General features: G+C 33.6%; 1 protein-coding gene across 1 annotated transcript in view; it reads left to right on the forward strand.

Annotated features, from left to right (window-relative positions):
* The window catches only part of LOC107453633 (twitchin), a gene marked incomplete in the record, with an annotated part of 247,518 nt that overhangs the window by 121,566 nt on the left and 103,956 nt on the right, over positions 1-21,996 (forward strand). The window contains 12 exon segments of the mRNA XM_071179568.1: positions 1,022-1,324; positions 4,280-4,437; positions 4,585-4,729; positions 5,256-5,400; positions 5,477-5,613; positions 7,482-7,787; positions 9,400-9,702; positions 11,218-11,499; positions 14,130-14,435; positions 17,153-17,455; positions 20,458-20,582; positions 21,736-21,892. Coding sequence (XP_071035669.1) covers positions 1,022-1,324; positions 4,280-4,437; positions 4,585-4,729; positions 5,256-5,400; positions 5,477-5,613; positions 7,482-7,787; positions 9,400-9,702; positions 11,218-11,499; positions 14,130-14,435; positions 17,153-17,455; positions 20,458-20,582; positions 21,736-21,892 — 2,670 coding nt within the window.

A 21,996-nucleotide genomic window follows, 5' to 3' on the forward strand; every position in this document is an offset into this window, starting at 1 on the left:
CCCCCCCCCCCGTGTGTGTTTCTGCATACTGGTTCATTATAAGTATACAGAGGAAACAAAATGGATAAAATGACGTATAACATACTACTGTCTCACCTTTTTTTTTTTTTTTCCTTTGGAAATTGTTTCTAAGCTCCCCGTATCAGGTCACACTATTTTATTTATTTTTAAATAAGAGCAGTATATTGGTAGTGCAAACAGGGACTTTAAATAATAGTCTCGTTAAAGGCCCTTACACAATACAATCTCTTTATGCAGGGGTCTGTCCAGACATTTTGTGAAAGGTTCGGTTTTTGCGAAATTGTGAAAAAATTAATCATTCTTTCAACCAGGGTCCTGCTTTTATAAACTTGTGCAAATAGGCTCCGGTTATTGCAAAAAACTCTTTCAAGGAGTTTTTAAATTGTAAAGAGATACAAGATTATGCTAAACACTGTAAAATTATAATGAAAAAATTGAATTTCAAAAAATAAACAGCAATTGCCGCTTTTAAATTAGAGATGCAACATACAAATATTTGGTATTTAGCCTATACTGCTGAACGCAGAATATTCATTTCGGACGAATAATGGAAGAATCGTCTCCCGAAGACAAAACTTAATTAGTTTGCATCCATCTTTCTTGTTTTCTGCCCTGGGAAGGGTTTATTCGATTAACAAAACAATCATGAAGATAAACAAATTTGTGAAGGGTCCGATTAAAAGAAAAATCATTTTGTGAAGGGTTTTAAGTTAAAATATCTTGTGAAGGGTCCGTTTTTATGAAAAGATATTTTGTGCAGGGTCCGTTAACGGATCCAAATTTCTTCTAAACAGACCCCTGTTATGTAACCATTTTATATTGCGGAGAACGGTAATTTAGATTGTTAAATCAATATTAAAATACTTTCAGCAGTTATAGGTAACAATCAACTCATTAAAAATCAGTCAAGTAATTTGATTACTTTTTTCCTCTTACTAAGGTATATATACAATAACTATTTGTAAAAAGTGAAATAATAAGAAGTGTGTGTCCCAACTAGATGTTCCCACCCCACCGGAAGGACCTTTGGAAGTGTTCGATGTGTACAGGGATCGTTGCAAGTTGTCGTGGAAGCCGTGTAAAGACACGGGAGGCATCCCCCTCAACCACTATCTCATCGAGAGACAAGATCTGGGAGCGAGAGGTGGATGGGCAGAAGTGGCCACCACCCAAGATACAAAGTTTGATGTGACTGACCTCACTCCGAAGAAAGAATACAAATTCAGGATAAGAGCCATCAACGAGAAAGGATCCTCACAACCTCTGGTGGCTCCTAAAAACACTTTTGCTAAAGACCCCTACGGTAAGTCACTTTAATGGAAACAACACTTTAGTTGTTTATTGAAGTAATCACATTTTCCATTTAAGCAGCTTCGAAATCTGTGTGTACTTGAGTTTTCATCCTAAGCAGAAATTTTCCCCTCTAATGTTTTAGGGTTTTATATTCACTACAAAAAGTATATATGTATCAAACTATAATAATTNTGCCGTCAGGCAAACCGGGAGAGGTTCTCGGGATTTTCCTCTCAATGTAACGCAAATGCGGGCTAGTTCCATTACAAAGTCCTCCACAATGGCAAAAGTTCTCCCATTGAACATTAATAGTCGTAAACCCAAAAAGGCTCTTCAGCGACGGTTATGAAATAAAATTTAAAAATCGAAAACACAAACAAATAGTGATTCCTTTTTAAAGTACATTTGAACAGATTATTCATTTCTTTTAAGAGCAACTTATAGTGTTGAAATATATTTCTGCTTGTTTAGGAATTTCTTTAATACAAAAAGAAATCAAATTTTTTAAAAAGAAAAATGCTCATTTTACATCTGAACAATGTAACGGAGGATGACTCCAATAATTTTAATTGCTTTTAATATAGACAAACCAACAGCACCCAGAGGACCCTTGAAGGCGGAGGAAGTGAGGGCCGATCACGTGAAGCTGAAATGGAACAGGCCAGAAGACACGGGTGGTCAAGAACTGAAAGGATACGTCATCGAGAAGATGGACACTGACACGGGTCGATGGGTACCTGCGGGAGAAGTGGGTCCGAATGATGACACTTTTACAGTCGATGGCCTCACCCCAAAGAAGAAATATAAATTCAGAGTGAAGGCCGTCAACAAAGATGGAGAGTCACCGGCACTCGTCACCGACGAGGACATCGAAGCTAAAAATCCTTACGGTAACATTTTTTTTGCTGTTTATACAAAACCCTGATTTGCATTTCTAGATAAGTAGAAGGTTGTCAGTTAACATTTTTCATTATTAAGCTGGAAAAAGGGTTTTAAATCCTTTATATATATATATATTATTTTTTCTTGAAAGAACTATGCAAATTTATTTAATTTCTAAAGGAAATAGAATGAATAACCTATTTTTATTGATTCACATTTAAGTATTAAGTCAGTATGATTTTTTTTTCTCCCCCCTCGTCAGCGCAAAAATAAGCAAGTCACAAGCTCCTTTTCGGTGCTTATGAAGTATAATCTATGGTTAATTTTCTGATAAATTTTGAATAAAGTGTAGAACAGTTTATGTATAAAAAGGGATATTGCGGTGGAATGTTACAAATGTACAAGCTCAAAATTAGAAAGAAAAAGATAGAAAAATAAGGGAAAAAAGGGGGAGAAAAGATAATTATAAAATGTTTCTTTTTTCCCTTGTGCACCTTATAGATACTTTTTTTTTTAATGAACTGAGAGTTTTAACTTTAAAAGAGAGGTTATAAAAAGTTACCGGAAGCTTCTAATCTAACTATATCCATATACTTAAAATTTTATAACGCATTACGAGAACGCTTATCTACTTACCTAAAGCTCATTCTTATTATTGTAAATTCATTTATTAAATTTATTTCTACTATTTAACAAACAATTTTAGATCAAATAGATTGAGATTTGGAAATAAGGGCATGATTGTAGTTTTGCAATGATCAAAGTATATTAAAAAATAATAAATAATTAAATAAAACATAAAATCTTAAAGAAAAATGAGAGAGAAATGTGGTTAATTGTACGCGAATATGTATGACGCTTATATGCATGAGTCGTTGTCCTGGTTATATACCTCCCTCAATAATTAGAAAACTCGCAAAAACTACTTTCTGCTATTTCAGACAAATTAAAAAAAAAAATATGTGAATCATCTTTGATATAAATTTAGCAATGTTAAAAACAAGCTACCTAATTAAAAAAAATGAATGATTTTACAGATAAAAAATATCATATAAGTTAATATAGGAGTCGTTTATTCTACTAGTTCCTCTCTTTTACATATTAAATAAAAATATAAATTGTGTTTGTTCCCCTCCATCTTTGAAGTAAAAAATAATAAAGCATGAAAATAATTTGACTCATTTTCTTTACCTATTCTTAAAACACAGCAGGGAATTTAATTAGACTTTAAATTATAGTTCAGTGTGTTTATTAATTCAAATTATTCTTAACTATTCTATGATTTTCAGATTAAATATTTGTTAGGAATTAGGTTTTCATTAAAGTTCGCAATATTATATCAATTTTATGCAAGAATGAAGTTTTCAAATTTTTGTACTCTGTAAAATAAATACGATATTATTAACTGAAATAATTTGATAATATTTTGAAATAAATACTAATTTAAATGAAAACTGTGTTATTCTGTGTGTGTGTTTTTCCTTTGTAAAGAATGCCGAGACACAAAAATGGAAACAAAACAAAATGTTAAAACTTAAATTCGAGCAATAAGATGCATTTTAATGCATACAAGACTTTTTTTTTCTTTTAGAAGAAATTATACTGAGCTCTTCTCTTCTTTATGACATATTTTTTATTCTGAGAAAAGCAGTAAAACTTATTCAACATCTTTTTTTTTTTTTTTTNTTTTTTTTTTTTGGACTGCCAAATAGCCCAATGCAGAATGTCAAACGTCATGGAAAAGGGGAGATACTTGAAAACTTTTTTTACACACTATTAATCCATATATCTAATTTGAATAATGTAAAATGAAAAAGAATGTCATCTCGTTAATGGTCCATCGAAAAATTCCAGCTGCTTTTTATGTTTTATTAATCATGTGAATGTAAATAACATTTTCATAAGTTGAATTATTATTATAAAATCAGAAAACGAAATGCTGCAAAAGAAAAGATCGTGAAGATTTGTCTTGAGGTCCTCTTGGACTCCTTGAATCGAAATAATTGTTAAGATCACATTCAAAAGTAGTACACAAAACAAAATAAAAACTGATCTCATTCAATGTAAATGTTTCTCCCTTTAGATGAACCCTCAAAGCCTGGAAATGTTGAAATTCAAGACTGGGACGTGGGTAGGGTTGACATAGGTTGGACAAAACCAGAGACTGATGGCGGAGCTCCCATCACAAGTTATATAGTCGAATATAAAGATAAGTTCTCAGGAGAATGGACACAAGGACCGGTAAGTCACTTTCTTCCCTCCTCTTCTCGCTACTCAACGTATTTAGAAATAAAATACAAACACGAAAATCTGAAGAAAAGGAGTTTTTATTTTATATAACCTCTGTTAGAATCACTGTTTAAAAATGCATGCTTGTTTAATTGTCAGGAAGTGGGCCCAGATGAGTTAAAATGTCGTGTAGAAGGATTGAAGGAAGGTGTCCAATACCAGTTCAGGGTGAAGGCTGTCAACAAAGCCGGTCCCGGTGAACCCAGCGATCCATCAAAACCAGTCATCGCCAAAGCAAGATATGGTATGTATGCATAGAAATCTATTTACAAATAGAACGCACACCCATTTTCAACACAGTGAATTAAGTTTTTTTTTTTAAAAATCTTTATCAATAGTCATGTTTATAACAGGGCCCGCGATAAGCCATCTCGCCAAATGCGATAAAATCGTACATTTGGCGAACAAAATTCTATTTTGGTGAAAGTATTGGCGAATGCTTTTTTTCCACCTAAAAGAAAAATATATATTTAACTCTAAATTCTGAGAAAATGAATTTTTTTCAACAAATCAGTATTCGCTGACAGTCATTTTCGGTAGATGCTCCTCATTCACCCATTAGAAATGGGTGCAAATAAACTACTTCGATAGGGAAAAAAATGAATCATAACATTTGGTGAAGACTTTTTAAAATTGACCAATACTTTTGATATTTGACTAATTTACCGGCTAATGATCCTTAGCTCCGGGCCCTGCTGCCTATATACATGCATGTCATTTAAACTGTCTTATTTTATAATTAAATTAAAATCCTTTTTTTTTTGTTTTAGTCAAGCCTTACATTATCGGCGATGAAGTGAAAGGAATGATTATTAAAAAGGGTCAAATGATCAAATACGAAATTCAATTCGGTGGTGAGCCTCCTCCCACTGTCAAATGGGCAAAAGATCTCAAAGAACTCATGCCTTCTAAAAAGTAAGATCATTGTGTTTTTTGTCAACTAAAAATGTTTTATATAATTTGAATAAAAACTTTTATTTTAATATTATAGGATAACTATTGACAATACTGCAAAAGAGACGACGATCCTCGTGAAGAGCGCTGAGAGGGCTGACAGTGGGAAATACACCCTGACACTGACAAACACTTCAGGTGCCATCTCCTCTTGGGGTGACGTCATTGTCCTGGGTAGGTGTCAAAGATAAATTGCAGTGCTTTTAGAGATGTGTCACTAAATATTGTTATATACTAGAGGGAAAATGTCATTTTAACGCATATTCAGACACACCTCTCGATAACCACCCTTTAACACAGTTAGTTCAATCAAAAAGTTCTCCACCAAAGTGCCCCAATGCTTGATCTAGTAGTCCCCTTGCCCAGCAGTTCAAAGTGGCACACCGACATTGTAAACTCGTATAGGAGTCGTCTTTTTTAACTCCGGTTATAAAATGAAATAAATTACAATGCAAGTACATCGTGAACACAAATCCATAGTGATTACAGTCGCCTTCTATCAGGGATGAGATTTATCCGCTTTTTAGCGGATTTCCGCCTTTTTCGCTTTTGTCTCTCGAATTTCAGACTTTTTATTAAAAACTCAGATTCTCTAAAAGTTTCAGTTTTTTTTAATTAATATTCCGGTTTTTTCTGAAAATTCAGCCATTGAAATAATATAATTATGTTTATTTCCTCCGATTTGATATATAGATATCATATATCGAAAGATGTATAGAAAATTCAAACTTCGTAGCTGCCAACCCTTTCGCATATCTACTTAATTTAGTTATTAGCTTCTAGAAGCAGAAAGTAAGATTTTCCTCATTTTTACCCGTCCGCTAGATAGCTCGTATTTTCGTAATTCAGACGTCGCTGCATTTTAATATCAAACATCGATTTTCGTCTTTACCTGATTTAAAAGTTGCGCGTTGCGATTCCTATTCTCGCGATTTCAATATCGTTCATTGCAATTCTTCTTTACGAGATTTAAAAATCCAATATCGCGATTTGTATACAGACGTTTTTAAAATTCTATGTAACGATTTCGTATTCATGCGAGTTTATCCAATGTCGTGATTCGTTTTTGCTGTTGTAATATCCAACTTCTATTTTCGTATTTACACTAGATTTAAAAATTAGGCTTTGGATACGTATTAACGCCATTTAGAAATAATGTATCGTAATTCGTATTTACGCGATCTGAAAGTTACGCATCATGATTTGTATTTTCACATTTTTGAAATTTAATATCGAGTTTCATTCGCTTATTTCAATAACGTGATTTATATTCACACGATTTTAAAATCCGTTATTGCGCGGTTCTTGTAAAAAGCAAGTTTTTTTTTTTGAATTAGTTACTATAAATGTGGCAGTTTTTCTATCGGCGATTATTGCTATATTACAACATCAGCCAAAACTGGTGTTGCTATATTACAACATCAGCGAATATGTTACTGATGTTTTTGCTATAAATCACGTAAGATGTACTCGTGTGAAAATTCAGCTTTTTTGCCTTTTGACCAATCTCATCCCTGTTCTATTCAGTTGAACCGGGTTCGAATCCTAACGATAACTGGTTGATACGAATTCCACCCACAGCTCTCACCGACCCCAGTGCTGACGTAAAATATTCTCAGTGGTAGATGGATCATGGGTTCGAGTCAACTTTGCCGTCAGGCAAACCGGGAGAGGTTCTCGGGATTTTCCTCTCAATGTAACGCAAATGCGGGCTAGTTCCATTACAAAGTCCTCCACAATGGCAAAAGTTCTCCCATTGAACATTAATAGTCGTAAACCCAAAAAGGCTCTTCAGCGACGGTTATGAAATAAAATTTAAAAATCGAAAACACAAACAAATAGTGATTCCTTTTTAAAGTACATTTGAACAGATTATTCATTTCTTTTAAGAGCAACTTATAGTGTTGAAATATATTTCTGCTTGTTTAGGAATTTCTTTAATACAAAAAGAAATCAAATTTTTTAAAAAGAAAAATGCTCATTTTACATCTGAACAATGTAACGGAGGATGACTCCAATAATTTTAATTGCTTTTAATATAGACAAACCAACAGCACCCAGAGGACCCTTGAAGGCGGAGGAAGTGAGGGCCGATCACGTGAAGCTGAAATGGAACAGGCCAGAAGACACGGGTGGTCAAGAACTGAAAGGATACGTCATCGAGAAGATGGACACTGACACGGGTCGATGGGTACCTGCGGGAGAAGTGGGTCCGAATGATGACACTTTTACAGTCGATGGCCTCACCCCAAAGAAGAAATATAAATTCAGAGTGAAGGCCGTCAACAAAGATGGAGAGTCACCGGCACTCGTCACTGACGAGGACATCGAAGCTAAAAATCCTTACGGTAACATTTTTTTTGCTGTTTATACAAAACCCTGATTTGCATTTCTAGATAAGTAGAAGGTTGTCAGTTAACATTTTTCATTATTAAGCTGGAAAAAGGGTTTTAAATCCTTTGTCTCATGCCACGATCTCAAATAAACATTTTGAGATCATTTTTCTTTTTTCTTATAGATCTAAAAATTAATGGGTCACAGGGCTTATAACATTTATGTTCCTTTTCACTTACGTATTCATTTTTGTTCCCTAAATAAAAATATTTTTTAATATAATTATTTTTAAGCATTCAAAAAATGAAGGTTGATGGATGACACACGCAGTATAGGGTATTCTCTATTTTATATAAAAAGAATTAAATAGTGTAAAATATTTGTTTGTTTTTTTAATTGAATTAATTTCGAGCTTTTTTGGGTTTTTTTTAATTGAATTAATTTTGCGCTTTAACACTAGATTGCCTAAAGAAGTCCTTTTGACTACTTTTTAATTTCAATTAGAAAAAACAATGATAAACGTATATCCAATGATATGAATGACGCAATTTCTTAGAATGTTGTGACTTTTTGTACAACATATAATTTTTTTAGTGTTCATTTTTACTAATAGCGTGTTATATAACTGTAAATAATATAAAAACATTAAAAATCAATTTTAAGCAAATTTCTTTACACATTATTTATTCTTTCACAATCCAATAATTTTGACTGCTTCTGGACACTATATTCAGGGGTCTGTTTAGAAGAAATTTGAGTCCATTAACGGACCTATTGCAAAATATCTTTTTATAAAAACGGACCCTTCACAAAATATTTTAACTTAAAACCCTTCACAAAATGATTTTTCTTTTAATCGGACCCTTCACAGATTTGTTTATCTTCATTATTGTTTTGTTAATCGAATAAACCCTTCCTAGGAGGGAGAAGACAGATGTAAACGAACCAAGTTTTGTCTTCGGCAGACGTTTCTTCCTTTATTTGTCCGAAATGAATATTCTGGATTCAGCAGTATAGGCTACATACCAAATATGTGTATGTTGCATCTCTAATTTAGTAGCAGCAATTGCTGTTTATCGTAAAAATTTTAATTATAACTTTACAGTGTTGAGTCTCTTGTATCTCTTTACAATTTAAAAACTCCTTAAAAAAGTTTTTTGCAATAACAGGACCCTATTTGCACACATTCACAAAAGCAGGACCCTGGTTGAAAAAATGTCACTTAACGTTTATTTTATATTCACAAATGAAGAGTAATTTTTTTCACAATTTCACATACACGGACTTTTCACAAAATGTCTGGACAGATCCCTGATAGGTATATACTAAGTTTCAGTCTTTCTAGTGTTAAAATAAGCTGTTTTTCTAAAATGTCTTTCCATAAGCTACAAATAATTATCCATATCAACAGATGATGAGTCTCCCTTGTTATTGCTGCGCAGCATGTTTTCATCTGGACCTAGCGTCACTAAACTCTTCATTCAATTCAATTCAATTACTTTGTTATTGCTTTATTAAAGCGGTTTTAAATTTAAGAAAGAAATTCAGAAAAGTTTTGTTCTATCGAAAAATATATAATGAGCCTTCTTGTATTTCATAAAAAAATGATGTGTTGTGTATTTGTAGATGAGCCTGGCAAACCTCCAAAACCAGAGATTGTGGACTACGACAACACTAAAGTGGAACTAAAATGGGTTCCCCCCGAGAATGACGGTGGCCGACCCATACTGAGCTACATCATCGAAATGAAAGACAAATTCAGCGCCACCTGGACAGAAGCACTGAAGACACCCGACAACAAGTGCAGAGCAGTGGTTGAAGGACTGAAAGAAAACACTGTACTACAATTCCGTGTGAGGGCTGTCAACAAGGCTGGCATTGGAGAACCCAGTGATCCCACCAACAATCACACGGTTAAACACAGACACTGTAAGCAACAATGATGCGTTTTAACATGTTTGTTTAGGAAAAAAGAAACCTTTTGTTTAAAACTAAACCATAGAAATATACACTTTAAAGGGTCTCAAACTAACACTGGGCCGGGATAACCTGGTCGATAGGGTACTGGGCTCATGTTCGAGAGTTCGTGGGTTCGAACCCCGTCGACAAAAGACTCCCCGTGTAGTAAAGTGGCTGATGCACGTTAAGTCTGTCGAGTCGCAAAAGTCCTCCATGTTCCCATAACAAATCAATACCTCTGGGAGTACTGGATTGGAGATCGATCGTTCTCTGATTCAGGTCAAAATTACGATTTGCGGATGTATGAATGGGTCCGCCCTATAAACGGGTACGATGTATGGTGTGGCAGAAGTCGAATTCTTGGCCATAGATGGTGCCACTGGAAAACAAGAACAATCGCACCCCTTTGCCTACACAGGCATACATCAACAACAACTAACACTAGAGGAAAAAGAAGAAGAAAACTGTTTAAAACCTTAATAAATAATAATGGATATTAATCAAGGTTAAAATAATATTATTTTATGAAATAGATAGAATAATGAGCATTGAATGAATGGAAATAAAGAATTATTGCAGTCATTTTTAATATAAAATGTGTTACGATTATTGCAATAATACACAATAATATTTAACTGCAATAATATACAATTATTGTAATCATTTTTAATATAAAATGTAAAAGGAAATAATGTAATATAAAAAAAAAATGAGTCAATTCCTACTTAGGTCAACGAAGAAATTTTTTTATTTTAGTTACTTTTTATTAAATAATTACAATTCTTTCTCCCATATGAAATTGAAATTAATTCATTCAATTTAGATGAATGAATTCATATTTGAAAAAACTGTATTAACATCGATTGTCATTCACAACAAGCTTAAACAAAAATGTATTTGAAGTTGAATGGATGAATTAAAAGTATTTTATGAACGATTTGAACAAAATAGAGGAAGAGTGTGAACGAATTTGCGTATCGTATATGAACTGAATTATTGAGTGGCTTTATGTTTCATCTATCTCACTGTCCGATTAGTTAACACTAGCTGGCTTTCTTAAAGTTGTTCCCGTGCTGATTGGAAATCCTCCATGTTCTCATAACACATCATACCTCTGGGGATACAGGAGTTTCCTTGTCACCTGGATGGGTTCAAAGTTACAAGGACATTAGAAGTCGTAAACCCAAAAATTGGGTCGGCTGTTCAACGACGGATATAAAACGAAATATCAGTATGGATAGCACTGCATCATGAAGTTGAACCTTAAAATGATTTCCATATCCAGTCTAAACACTGTCAAAGCAGCGCAACTGTTACTTCAGCAATGTTTTTTTTTTCTTCCAATAAACTAACAATTCTTAACTATAAATTTGCAGCACCCACATTTTTCTTTGCTATGATTGTGTATTTAATCATTTTATTTGTTTTGTTTCTTTTTTAAAATTAAATGATGACTTCAATGATGAATGAATATCTCTGTTGCAGTGAAACCTCTGATTGATCGAACGAACTTGAAAGCACAGGTGATAAAAGTTGGAAGATCGATTAAATTCGACGTGGACGTGAAAGGAGAACCCGCTCCCGAAATAGTGTGGTCGTTTGCCGATCATAAAGTAGTGCAGGACGATCACATTAAAATTGAAAACAGAGACTATCATACCGACTTCACAATCACTAAATCGAAGAGAAAACATTCTGGGAAATATACTATCAGTGCCACCAATGCATCGGGCAAGGACACGGTGACTGTGGATGTGACCATTTTAGGTAAGTTTCTTTTCTACTTGGATTTAACTACACCCCTTCATATATAAATCGGGCCTTTCTGACTCTAGCCGACCATGATTGGTACTCTCGTTTAACATCTCGCATTTAGTCCTTATTCGTATGCGACTTCCTTTCTCATTTTTACGGTTTTAAAGAGGGTCCCTTTTTGTCAGCTTTTGCTGTTTCGCAGGGAAAGCCCCCACAGATTATACAACTGATGTAAAAAAAATCTAAATTTATTTTTTTCTGAAGACTAACACTTGACCTATTTGTGAGGGTGTACAGACTCAAATATAAATCTTCATCACCGCATTAAAAAATATATTCTATCTTGATAAAATTATGTAAATAGGAATAAAAATAAACCCATACACAAATTTCGTTTCATATAAGTTAACTTTAAATTTTTTTCGAGATTCAGTTACTCTATAGTTCTGAAGAAATATATCCATAATTTATTCTGACACCCTCAATTGTATATTTATTCCCTATTTGATCATTTGTTATGACTAATGTCACTCTCCCATTCTGTGGCACTTTTTTCATCCTTTTCTATGCCATTTCCTCAACGAGGGTATTAAGTTGCTTTTTGTTTCCTTTTTGGGACAGAATAATTTTTTACGTTCTTCATGAAAAATACTCCCAAGAAGTTCCCAAAGAATTCATTTTTTGAAAGGGATTAGGATCTCCCTCTGTCAACTGTTTTTTTCTCTACAGTACTTATCCCTTTTGGTAACCTATTAACACAGTAGCCGCAGTTGCATCAATTATAACGACGATACTATTGGTAGTACTATAGTTATTTTAGCATTAATAATTGAAGTTTAGACCTAAATAAATCCATCTCATTGTTATAACTTATTCAATATATTCAGTAAAACATCTAAAATCCACCAATTGCCTAAGGTTCTACTTATAACAAACTGTTTAACCGATGAGAAGAAAAAAAATTTTCAAGCATATCTCTCGAACATCAAGTGATTTTTAGGAGGGAGTTTTCCCTGTAGTGGTGGATGGTTAAATATTAAGACACAAAAGGAGTAAGAAAAGATCCTGACGCTATATTTTGGACTAAGCATTTCTGTATGTATGAGGCAGTTACGGTGCCTTTTTTGAGTATTTCCTCTTTCTCTGATATTCAGAAACATTTCTCTGTATTTCTGAAATATTTTGAATCATTTCTTGGAGTTTCGGAATTTTTTTTAAAAAATATTTTGAAGCAATTTCTGTTGACATTTCTCTTAATATTTCGGCTATGGAACTAGGCTACGTCATGCATCCAAGAATACCTCAAGATGGCTCGGGGGATAGACCATTCGTCTTCCAATGACGTGAACCGGGTTCGTATCCCGACGACGACTAGTCGATATGACTTCCGCTCTCGGCTTCCACCAATCACAGTGCTGAGGTGAAATATCTTCAGTGGTAGACAGATCATGGGTGAAAGTCTCCTTGTCGTCTGGCTAATCGTGGGAGATTTTCCTCTCCATGTAACTCAAATGCAGACTAGTTCCATCAAAAAGTCCTCCTCGAAAGCAAAATTTCTCCATATTCTTGATCCTGGAGTCTCCTTGTCTTCAGGATTGGCGTCAAAATGACAAGGTTACGGAGTGGAACATGAGTGAACCCAAATTGGGGTCGGCTGTTCAACGACGGTTATAAAATAAAAAAAGATTCGAGCGAACTTATCTAATATGCTAGTGAATCGGAATTTTGGAATGGTAGCTACGCTGCACGCTGAAACTGAATAGTCGATTCAATGTCCTACTTTTGAAAATAAAACAAACGTTTCTCAAGAGACATCCTATTAGATGAAGTTCTCTGAGATATTTGTCCATAGTGAGTAGCGTTTTTAAAATAAAGCTTGAAGGTGCTTATTTTCGATTTTCGTTTTTTGAAAGCCCTTAAACGTGTTTTTTTCATCGATGGAAGTGCTTTATTTTCCCTTTTCAAAAAGGAGATTTTTTTTTGTTTTCCATGTCGATTTTCATCACGTATTATGCAAAAGCGTGCTGCTCACATTGTTCTATTCAACGTTTTCACAATTCATTCAACTGGCAATGTATTTCGGCTTTCCGTCGGTCCGTATGAAAGCTCCCGACATTTTGCATGTTATATGAAATTCTTGCGAGTTAGCCTGTTCGTCGTCTGAGCTGGATTCGGTGAGCACTTTCATGTGCAACTCTGCCTCAAGATATTCTCGAATGCTGGCTTCATTTTACACCCTTTGATATCGAACTGAGAAATCTTTCGATCATTTTATAATGGCTAATATAATCAAGAAAAGAGTTCTTTGTCAGAAACTAGTTTTTTTATCATGATCACGTAAAGTATTTGAGAATCATTTTGCATTTTGTTAATGCACATAGTGCTGAAAAGTACATACAAATTGATTATTATTTGTAGAAAGATTTGGCTACGTACCTTGTTGTCGAGTCAAAATTAGTTTCGGAAATTTTTTTAACAGTGCAGACATACAATTAGCAAACAAAAATAAAAAGAAATGCTTCCCTCGTTAAACAACCCAAGAAGCTGAATTTCTTAATAATACACCGTTTATTTCAAAAAATTATAAAAGACATCTATTTTTGAAACAAATGCGTGACAAATATATATTATTTCATCCTCAGGCAAACCCTCTAAGCCTGAAGGTCCTCTCGAGGTTTCCGACGTCCACAAAGAAGGTTGCAAGCTGAAATGGAACAAGCCAAAAGACGACGGAGGTACCCCCATCGAACAATACGAAGTGGAGAAATTCGATAAAGAAACTGGACGATGGACAAGAGTTGGAAAAGTTTCCGGTGACAAGTCTGAAATGGACGTGACTGGACTAACACCTGGCAAAGAATATTTATTCCGCGTTGCAGCCATCAACGAAGAGGGAGAATCAGAACCACTGGAAACGTTGAGACCCATCGTTGCTAAAAACCCATTCGGTAAGTATATTTTAGATCATTTTTGTGACATAATACAACTGTTACAGGCAAAGTTTGAAACCCTGCATTGTATAGAATGCCTAGGCATTGTATAGAATGCAGAGATGCCAGCTTGCTCGGACAGCAAATAAATAGTTTCGAGTGGTAGTTTATGAATGTGTGATTCTTGGTTTAATAAATTCCATTTATTAAATTTTTTATACACCACTATTTTTAAATAATTCGAAGGGGTAATATAATTTGCCATTTTGTTACATTTAAGTCATGCTACACCGTTTAAAAAGTAAGCGAAATGGGTCAAATACTTGAAAATTTTAGTTTGTAGTTATTTACCGCTTTTTAAACTATTATGGTACGTTCGGAGCAGTTGGCATTTCTGCTAATGCCTAAAACTAGCCGGCAATTCATGAAACGATTTATATTTCACCCATTTCCTAGGCATTCTATAGAATGCCAAATGAGAAACCGGCAAAGTATAAAACACATCTCCGATTTCAATTCAATTCAAAATGTCATTCAAGTCTGCCATGTTGCAGCAAGTTGGCAATGGCACTCTTATTATTTTTTTGAGAATAAAATTTTTATTTTTGCCTAATATGCATCATTTGCATAATAACCTCATCGGGATGTTTTTCTTTATACTTTGCCTAAATAGTATTTGTCATTCCATAGAATGCCTAGGTATCCTATACAATGCTTAAGGAAAGTGTGTAATACTTCTCATATTTCATACCGTGCCTGAAAACATCCGGCATTATATGCAATGGCTGCATTCTATAGAATGCCGGCGTTTCATACTTAGCCGGTAACGTATCGATTTGTAGTGGGTATTTTAAATTCCGGTTAGCTCTAAATTTATTGGAACGTAGCCACTATTTTTTTAAAAAAAGGGCTATGGCCATCTATACTTTAAAACGCCTTGCATTGAAAAAGTAGGACCTTCAATTTGTGAAGACAAGATATTACGATTATCTAGGTAACATTGTTTTTTTAATGTATTTTTGCCAATAAACTCTAAAAATAGATTGTTTTTGAATAATTAACGTAGAACACTCTTTTTAAAAAAGACGTGTTGGTCCAAACTAAGCTACATTGGAAGTTGTGAAAAGATGAATGAAATAACAAAAGCTTACCAAAGCAACCCATTAACAAAAAGTTTTTTTCGTACTTAAAATTAATTAATTTTAATGTTAATGCAACAAAGATTGTTTATTTTGAAATGTACTGTCCAGCTAAATCCCTTTCTCTGGTTAGTAAGATATTTTAACCATTGGTTAAGATTAAGCGGGACATTTCTTCAATTCTTCCTTATAAATAGTTTTTATAACATCAGAAAACGGGAAGAGTTTTTGTGGACAGATTTGATAGTCCTTCATTTATTGAATCTGTCATTTTTGAACCACGCGAGTCGAAATTTTCATTACATTTCTTATCACCGAATTTCATAGGAGTCAATTCTACCGGTTGAAATATCTGAACGAAAAAAGTATATTCCTTATTCCATAAATTGTTTACGACAGAATCAGCTTTTGCGGACGTTTAGAAGGAGTGAAAGAAAACTCCTAAAGCTAAGGGCGAAAAATAATGAAGAACCCTAAATAAAACTTTGACGCCCGGTGGCTGAGTGATAGCGCTTCGCACTCTCATGCCAAAGGTCCTGGGTTCGATCTTGGGCCGGGCAAGGTTGACTCAACCTTTTTATCCCTTCAGTGGGTCGATGCATGAGTACCAAGCATACTTGGGCACTGAGGGTTCCGCGTTCGGCTGATCACCTAACCGGAACATCTGCTCCTGCATCCCAGGGCCCAAGATCAGGAAAACTGAGATAGGCACAGTAGGCCTTGGCCCTCTATGGGCTGTCACGCCACTGAGTTTGGTTTAAATAAAACTTTAAATGATGGTGAGATTGAATCATGACACCCTATTATTAAAAAGGAAAAAAAAATTTAAATTCATAAAGTTAGCAAATATGCGGATGAGTTTTGTAGCAAATCCTACCGTACCCGTTAAAGAAAACTTCTTCGTTTTGTTTTACTATCAAATTGTTAAAATACCAAAATCAACATTTTTGATGGTTTTCTATGGATGGACCAGCATATTCCTGATGGTAACCATCCATAATTCCATCATGAAGTATTATATTTTTTAAGTTGAACAACATAAGTAACCATAACCAAGTAGGAATTCGGACTGGTTTAGGATGAACCAACCTAAGAATAGCGACCTGTTGTGATGGTTTGTTGATGTTGAACCATCAGAAATTTCCACCCTACTTTCTTAAAAATCAAGTATTGGAATGATCATGAACCACCATCATCCCCATGAAGGACTGATTTATGGTCAACATAAAAAAAATCGTTTTGATGGCATATTCCTCAGAACCAGCAGGAATTTTCATTAAACCATCATGGAAATGCGTAGTTGGAACTATCATGGATCATCATCAATTGTTGATTCATGAGAAACAAAATTCTCTCGATGGTTCACCCTCTTTGTGAATTAAAGTAGCATATTCCATCCTGGAATGATGGAAGTGTGTTGGCTTATCGAAAACCATAAACGCATCATGGAAAATGTTGGATGACCATCCAGTGTGGTTGGACCCTCATGAATCGTACTGAAACTATCAAAATGTTTTGATGGGACCCACCAGAATTTTGACTCGGGTACTGTCTGTAGGGTGTTTATTAAATCTTTATTGTTGCATTTTTTTCCAGATGAACCTGGCAAACCGGGAGTTCCTGAATTGGAAGATTGGGATAACAGCAGCGTTGATCTGAAGTGGGAGGCTCCTAAGTCGGATGGAGGTTCCCCCATCACGAAATACATTGTGGAGAAGAAGGAAAAGTTCTGCCTAAGTTGGGAGAAAGCTGGTGAGGTGTTGGGAGGAGCGACAAAGGTCAAAGTGACTGACCTCAAAGAAAATTCTGAATATCAATTCAGAGTGGTTGCAGTGAACGCTGCAGGTCCGGGGGAACCCAGCGAGGCCACCAAAAATCACTTGGTCAAACATCGAAAGTGTAAGATTTCTCTTGAAATATAAATACATGAAGAAAATATAAATACATGCCAAGGAAAATAAGTAATTTTGTTTTAAAAAAAATTTGTTTAGTCTGAAACAAGCTACTTTCAGAGCATATATATCTATAACATAGAGCGGACAGTTTGAAATTTTTTTATAATTTTTTGTACAGAGGAAACCTTTTGAAACTTGTTTTATATTAATAAGTGAGCGTCATATATGTTTCTTTAAAAGTTTTCAAATTTTCAAGGGGGTGGGTTTTTAGCAATCTCTTTCTGGCGTCTTTTACTTTGGGGCACTGCTTCAAAAATATAATTTTTTCTGGATGGAAAAAAAATTCCAGATTAAAACACAGAATGAAACGAACGAGCGTTGTCATAGAAAGAGCGTTTACACAGAATATTATTTTTAAAAAAAATCTTAGCTAGAGAAACCACTAGAAGAAATTAAATACTATTAAAGTTCGGTGAACTCATAGTGTAGGTGCAGAAATAAAACATGCTAAAAAAATATGCAGGCCAACAAAAGTTATCGAAAGTTGGAGAAAAATTATATTTCACCGTCTGTTGTTATCACAGAGAAATTAATCAGAAGAAATTAATCATCATATAAAAGGACGACACTTTTTTTCCATCGATGCGTGACAAACCGTTTTAGTGAGATGCAACTGTCAGAAGGTGAACTGTCAGTTGGATTGATGAGATGGTCAATACATTTTATTAATTTTAATGGAATTTTTAAAGTTCTTTATAATTTTTTGATCATTTATTACCCATTGGCAAAATGGATCTTGTTTTGGGATTGATGGCGTGCGCACCTTATTTGAACCTCATCAAAGTTTTCAACTGTGTTCAAGAGCAACAGTAAACAGTGCGCATGCGTTGTCATTGCATGCATTGCTATGACGACCGATGCTGTTTGATTATTTTTATAGAATTCTTTATTTTTTATTTTCACCAGCAGGCATTTTTAATGTATTTACACTTTTTTTTCTCTTTTTAATTTCGATGCAAATAATTGTAGAGAATTTTTTTTTAGAAATATTTCCTTTAAAATTGACGCTTACTTTTTAATATAAAACAAGTTTCAAAGGATTTCCTTCATACAAAAACTTACAAAAAATTCTCAAACTGTCCGCTCTATGTTATCGATATATCTGTTCTGAAAGTAGCTTGTTTCGGTCTAAACAAACACTTAGAAAAAAAAAATATATTTATGTTCCTTGGCATATACTTATATTTTCTTTAAAATTGACGCTCACTTTTAAATATAAAACACGTTTTAAAAGATTTCCTCCGTACAAAAAATTATCCATCAGGTGATGCTATACAGCTTTATTATCTTTAAGCGACTGAAACTGGTTTGCACTTGTTTACGTTAGTGTATCAATGGGTTAATATAGTCATAGATGGCAACGTTACTCTTAAAAAGTAACGAGTAAAAGTACAAGTATTTTTATAAAAGTAACGAGTAAAAAGTTCTTATTTTAAAAAGTAACGTGTAAAAAGTACAAGTACTAAACAAAAAAAGTAACGATTTAAAAGTACATTTCTAGGAAATCGAAAATTCAAAGTAACCTAAAATTTTATTGAATAATATTCTTATTTTCTTTAATGTTTTTGCAAAATTGTTGTTATTTATTTAATTATTTTTAATTTTGAAAGTTATGGATATTAATTTATTTTTAAATTCGGAAGAATATTATAATATAATTTTATAATATAATCGTATAATATAATTTTAATATCAAACTTTTTATGGATTTGCACGAAAAAGAAATTTTATCTATTGACTTTAATTTTTAGTTTATTATTTTTATTTATTTAAATTACCATTGATTTAAAATTGATTTTACTCTTTAGAAACGCGTTTTAAAAACAAACATAAACAAAGCAAACACAGGGTTTCAGATAGCTTTGTGATCTTTGAGCTAGTAACAAATAATTGAATGTGTAGTATAAGTTGAAACAGAAGGTATTTAGACACGAAGTTAGCTGTAAATTCATATATATTGCATACACTTTTTTTTTTTTTTTTTTTTTTTTTTAAAAAAGTTGAAATCACGACAAATTTTGTTCAGTACCGAAATTNATTTCCGTTACAAATACTTTTACTTTTTCCCATAAAAAAGTAACGAAAGTACAAGTGAAAGTACTAAATTTAAAAAGTAACGGAGTACAAGTAAAAGTATGTACTTTTTACTTGTACCGGCGGTACAAGTAACGAAAGTAAAAGTACTGCCATGTATGAACATAGTAATGCTATACGTTAAAAATAAATATAAATAGCTAGTGTTTAAATTATCTCCTGAATAAAAATTCATTACATGTATGTTTAAACATAAAAGTATTGCCTATAAGCTCGTGCAAAACATGTCATTATTTGAAAACTACAGTGCGTCTAATCATTAGGTCTAATTATTATAATGTTATAATATAATATCTGATATAATAAATGTTCTATGTTTATGTAATACATCGTATAATTTATTCAATCGCCGAATTTATAGTATATATCGTCGAATTTAACCCATTGATGCACGAACGTAAACATTGTTTCAGTCGCGTTACTTCATTGCACTCAAGAAACGTGCACTCTCTTAGGAGAAAACAGCTTTGGCACGTAAAACTACCGATTTGTGAGCAGAAAAATGAGCTCATTATTCAAATGAGCTCACTTTTGGTTATTGGAAGATATGAACAAAACCTGTTGGCAAATAGATATTACAATAAGGTAGAATCAATTATATTTACAGCAGTTCATTATTGAGGAGACAACTATTTGAACTCATTTTAGAAGCAGCTAACTTTTGAGTAGAGAGATGAACAAACCTAGTCGGCAATTTTAAATTACGAGACAAAAAAAAATTTATTCTCCAGGTGATTTAATTTGGAATTTGGCACCATTTAAAAATAAGAAGGAAAAAAACTATTTTCTAGAGCGACTTTTTTCTGTGTCTTGAATCAATGCATGTGATTCACTTTTCATATATAATTTCAGTAAAACCACACATCGATCGAACGAACTTGGAAACGACAACCATTCGAAAAGGAAAATCATTGAAGTTGGATGTTAACATTAAAGGTGAACCAGCACCTACTGTTAAATGGTCACTCAAGGATAAGGTAAAAACAGTCATTCATTTTTTTAATGAAGAAATGCCAAATTTGACACTTTTTTTGTGTGAAATGCATGCAAAATGTCTCAAATTCAATAGTATAAGATTCTTAAAATACCTCAAAAATGAGCCCCTGTTCTCTTTGGGGGATCGTGATGAACGGTTTCAAATTTTAAACTTAAGGTTGACTTTCGATATGTGTTTCTTATTATAAGGGTGTTTAAGCACTCGTTTGGTTCTTTCGAGAGGGATGGGGTATCTATTGTGACGGCGGAATGTTTATTGGTTTATGCACAGATAGCATTTTGTATGTTTTGAGAATGGAAGAAAGAAAAGACCATTTCGCGAGACCTTGACTCGCCAATTTTCTAACCGCGATGTTATTTCAATGGAAAGCAAAGGTTCGACTCTAAATACCTTTTAAAATTGCCATGGTTGATAACACGCAAAAAAGACACACACAGAAAACTAAAAATGAACTTCTTTCTTCTTTTGTTCATATCCCCAAGACAATCTTTTCCCCCAAAAAATATTCGTGAATGTGCGTTAAATAGGATAGCCGCAAGTGACTGAGTGTGGGTAGCTCGATCCTGATGGGCTGCTGCCATTTGTTTACTTTAAAACTGTTTTTTCCATTCTATTCCGAGTAAGGTATCAATTATCTTCAGTGACACATTCTATATTCTTTCATAAGAATTCTTTCTTAAAAATTTCAATTCTTTCACTATATATTCACACTGAATACTATATATTAATATGAATAGACTCATAAGTCACATGTGTGCGTATGGCATACTTTCCCATGAAGTATCAAGAAAGGAGAATAAATAAGTCAATAAAGGGCATATTTTAGATCTTGAATCTTTTTCCTTTAAACAAGGGTGTTTATAAGAAAGGACAAACCTAGTTCTCAATAATATTCCCACATTTTAAGTAGGATTTTAGATTATGTAAGAGCCTGCATGGTGACGGTAGAAATAAATCCTTCTAATAGTGATAAAAAGTGTTTGATAAAGATTTAGTTCCATGATGATGTTGGTCACTTGTAAATCAACGACTTCCATGTTTCTATTTTTAATAGACACCACCCCATATATAATGTGTCTTTTATCATCTCTCTTCAATTCAGGAGTATTAATTCTGTTGTTGTGCACCCACAGGTGATAGAGAGCTCGGAACACAGAGAGATTATAAACGTGGATTATAATACAAAGCTGATCATCCACAGTGCCCAAAGGAAATATTCTGGCATTTATAAAATAATTGCAGAAAATGAACACGGGAAGGACGAAGCAGAGGTCGAAATAATCATCTTGGGTAAGAACTCCTTTTTTTTCTCATTAGATTAAATTTAAAATTTATATTGAAATTTTTAAGCAAATAGAAACTTGAAAGATAAAAGCTTAGGTTCTAATAATATG

This window comes from Parasteatoda tepidariorum, chromosome 1 (assembly GCF_043381705.1).
Source record: "Parasteatoda tepidariorum isolate YZ-2023 chromosome 1, CAS_Ptep_4.0, whole genome shotgun sequence".
Taxonomy (NCBI): domain Eukaryota; kingdom Metazoa; phylum Arthropoda; class Arachnida; order Araneae; family Theridiidae; genus Parasteatoda; species Parasteatoda tepidariorum.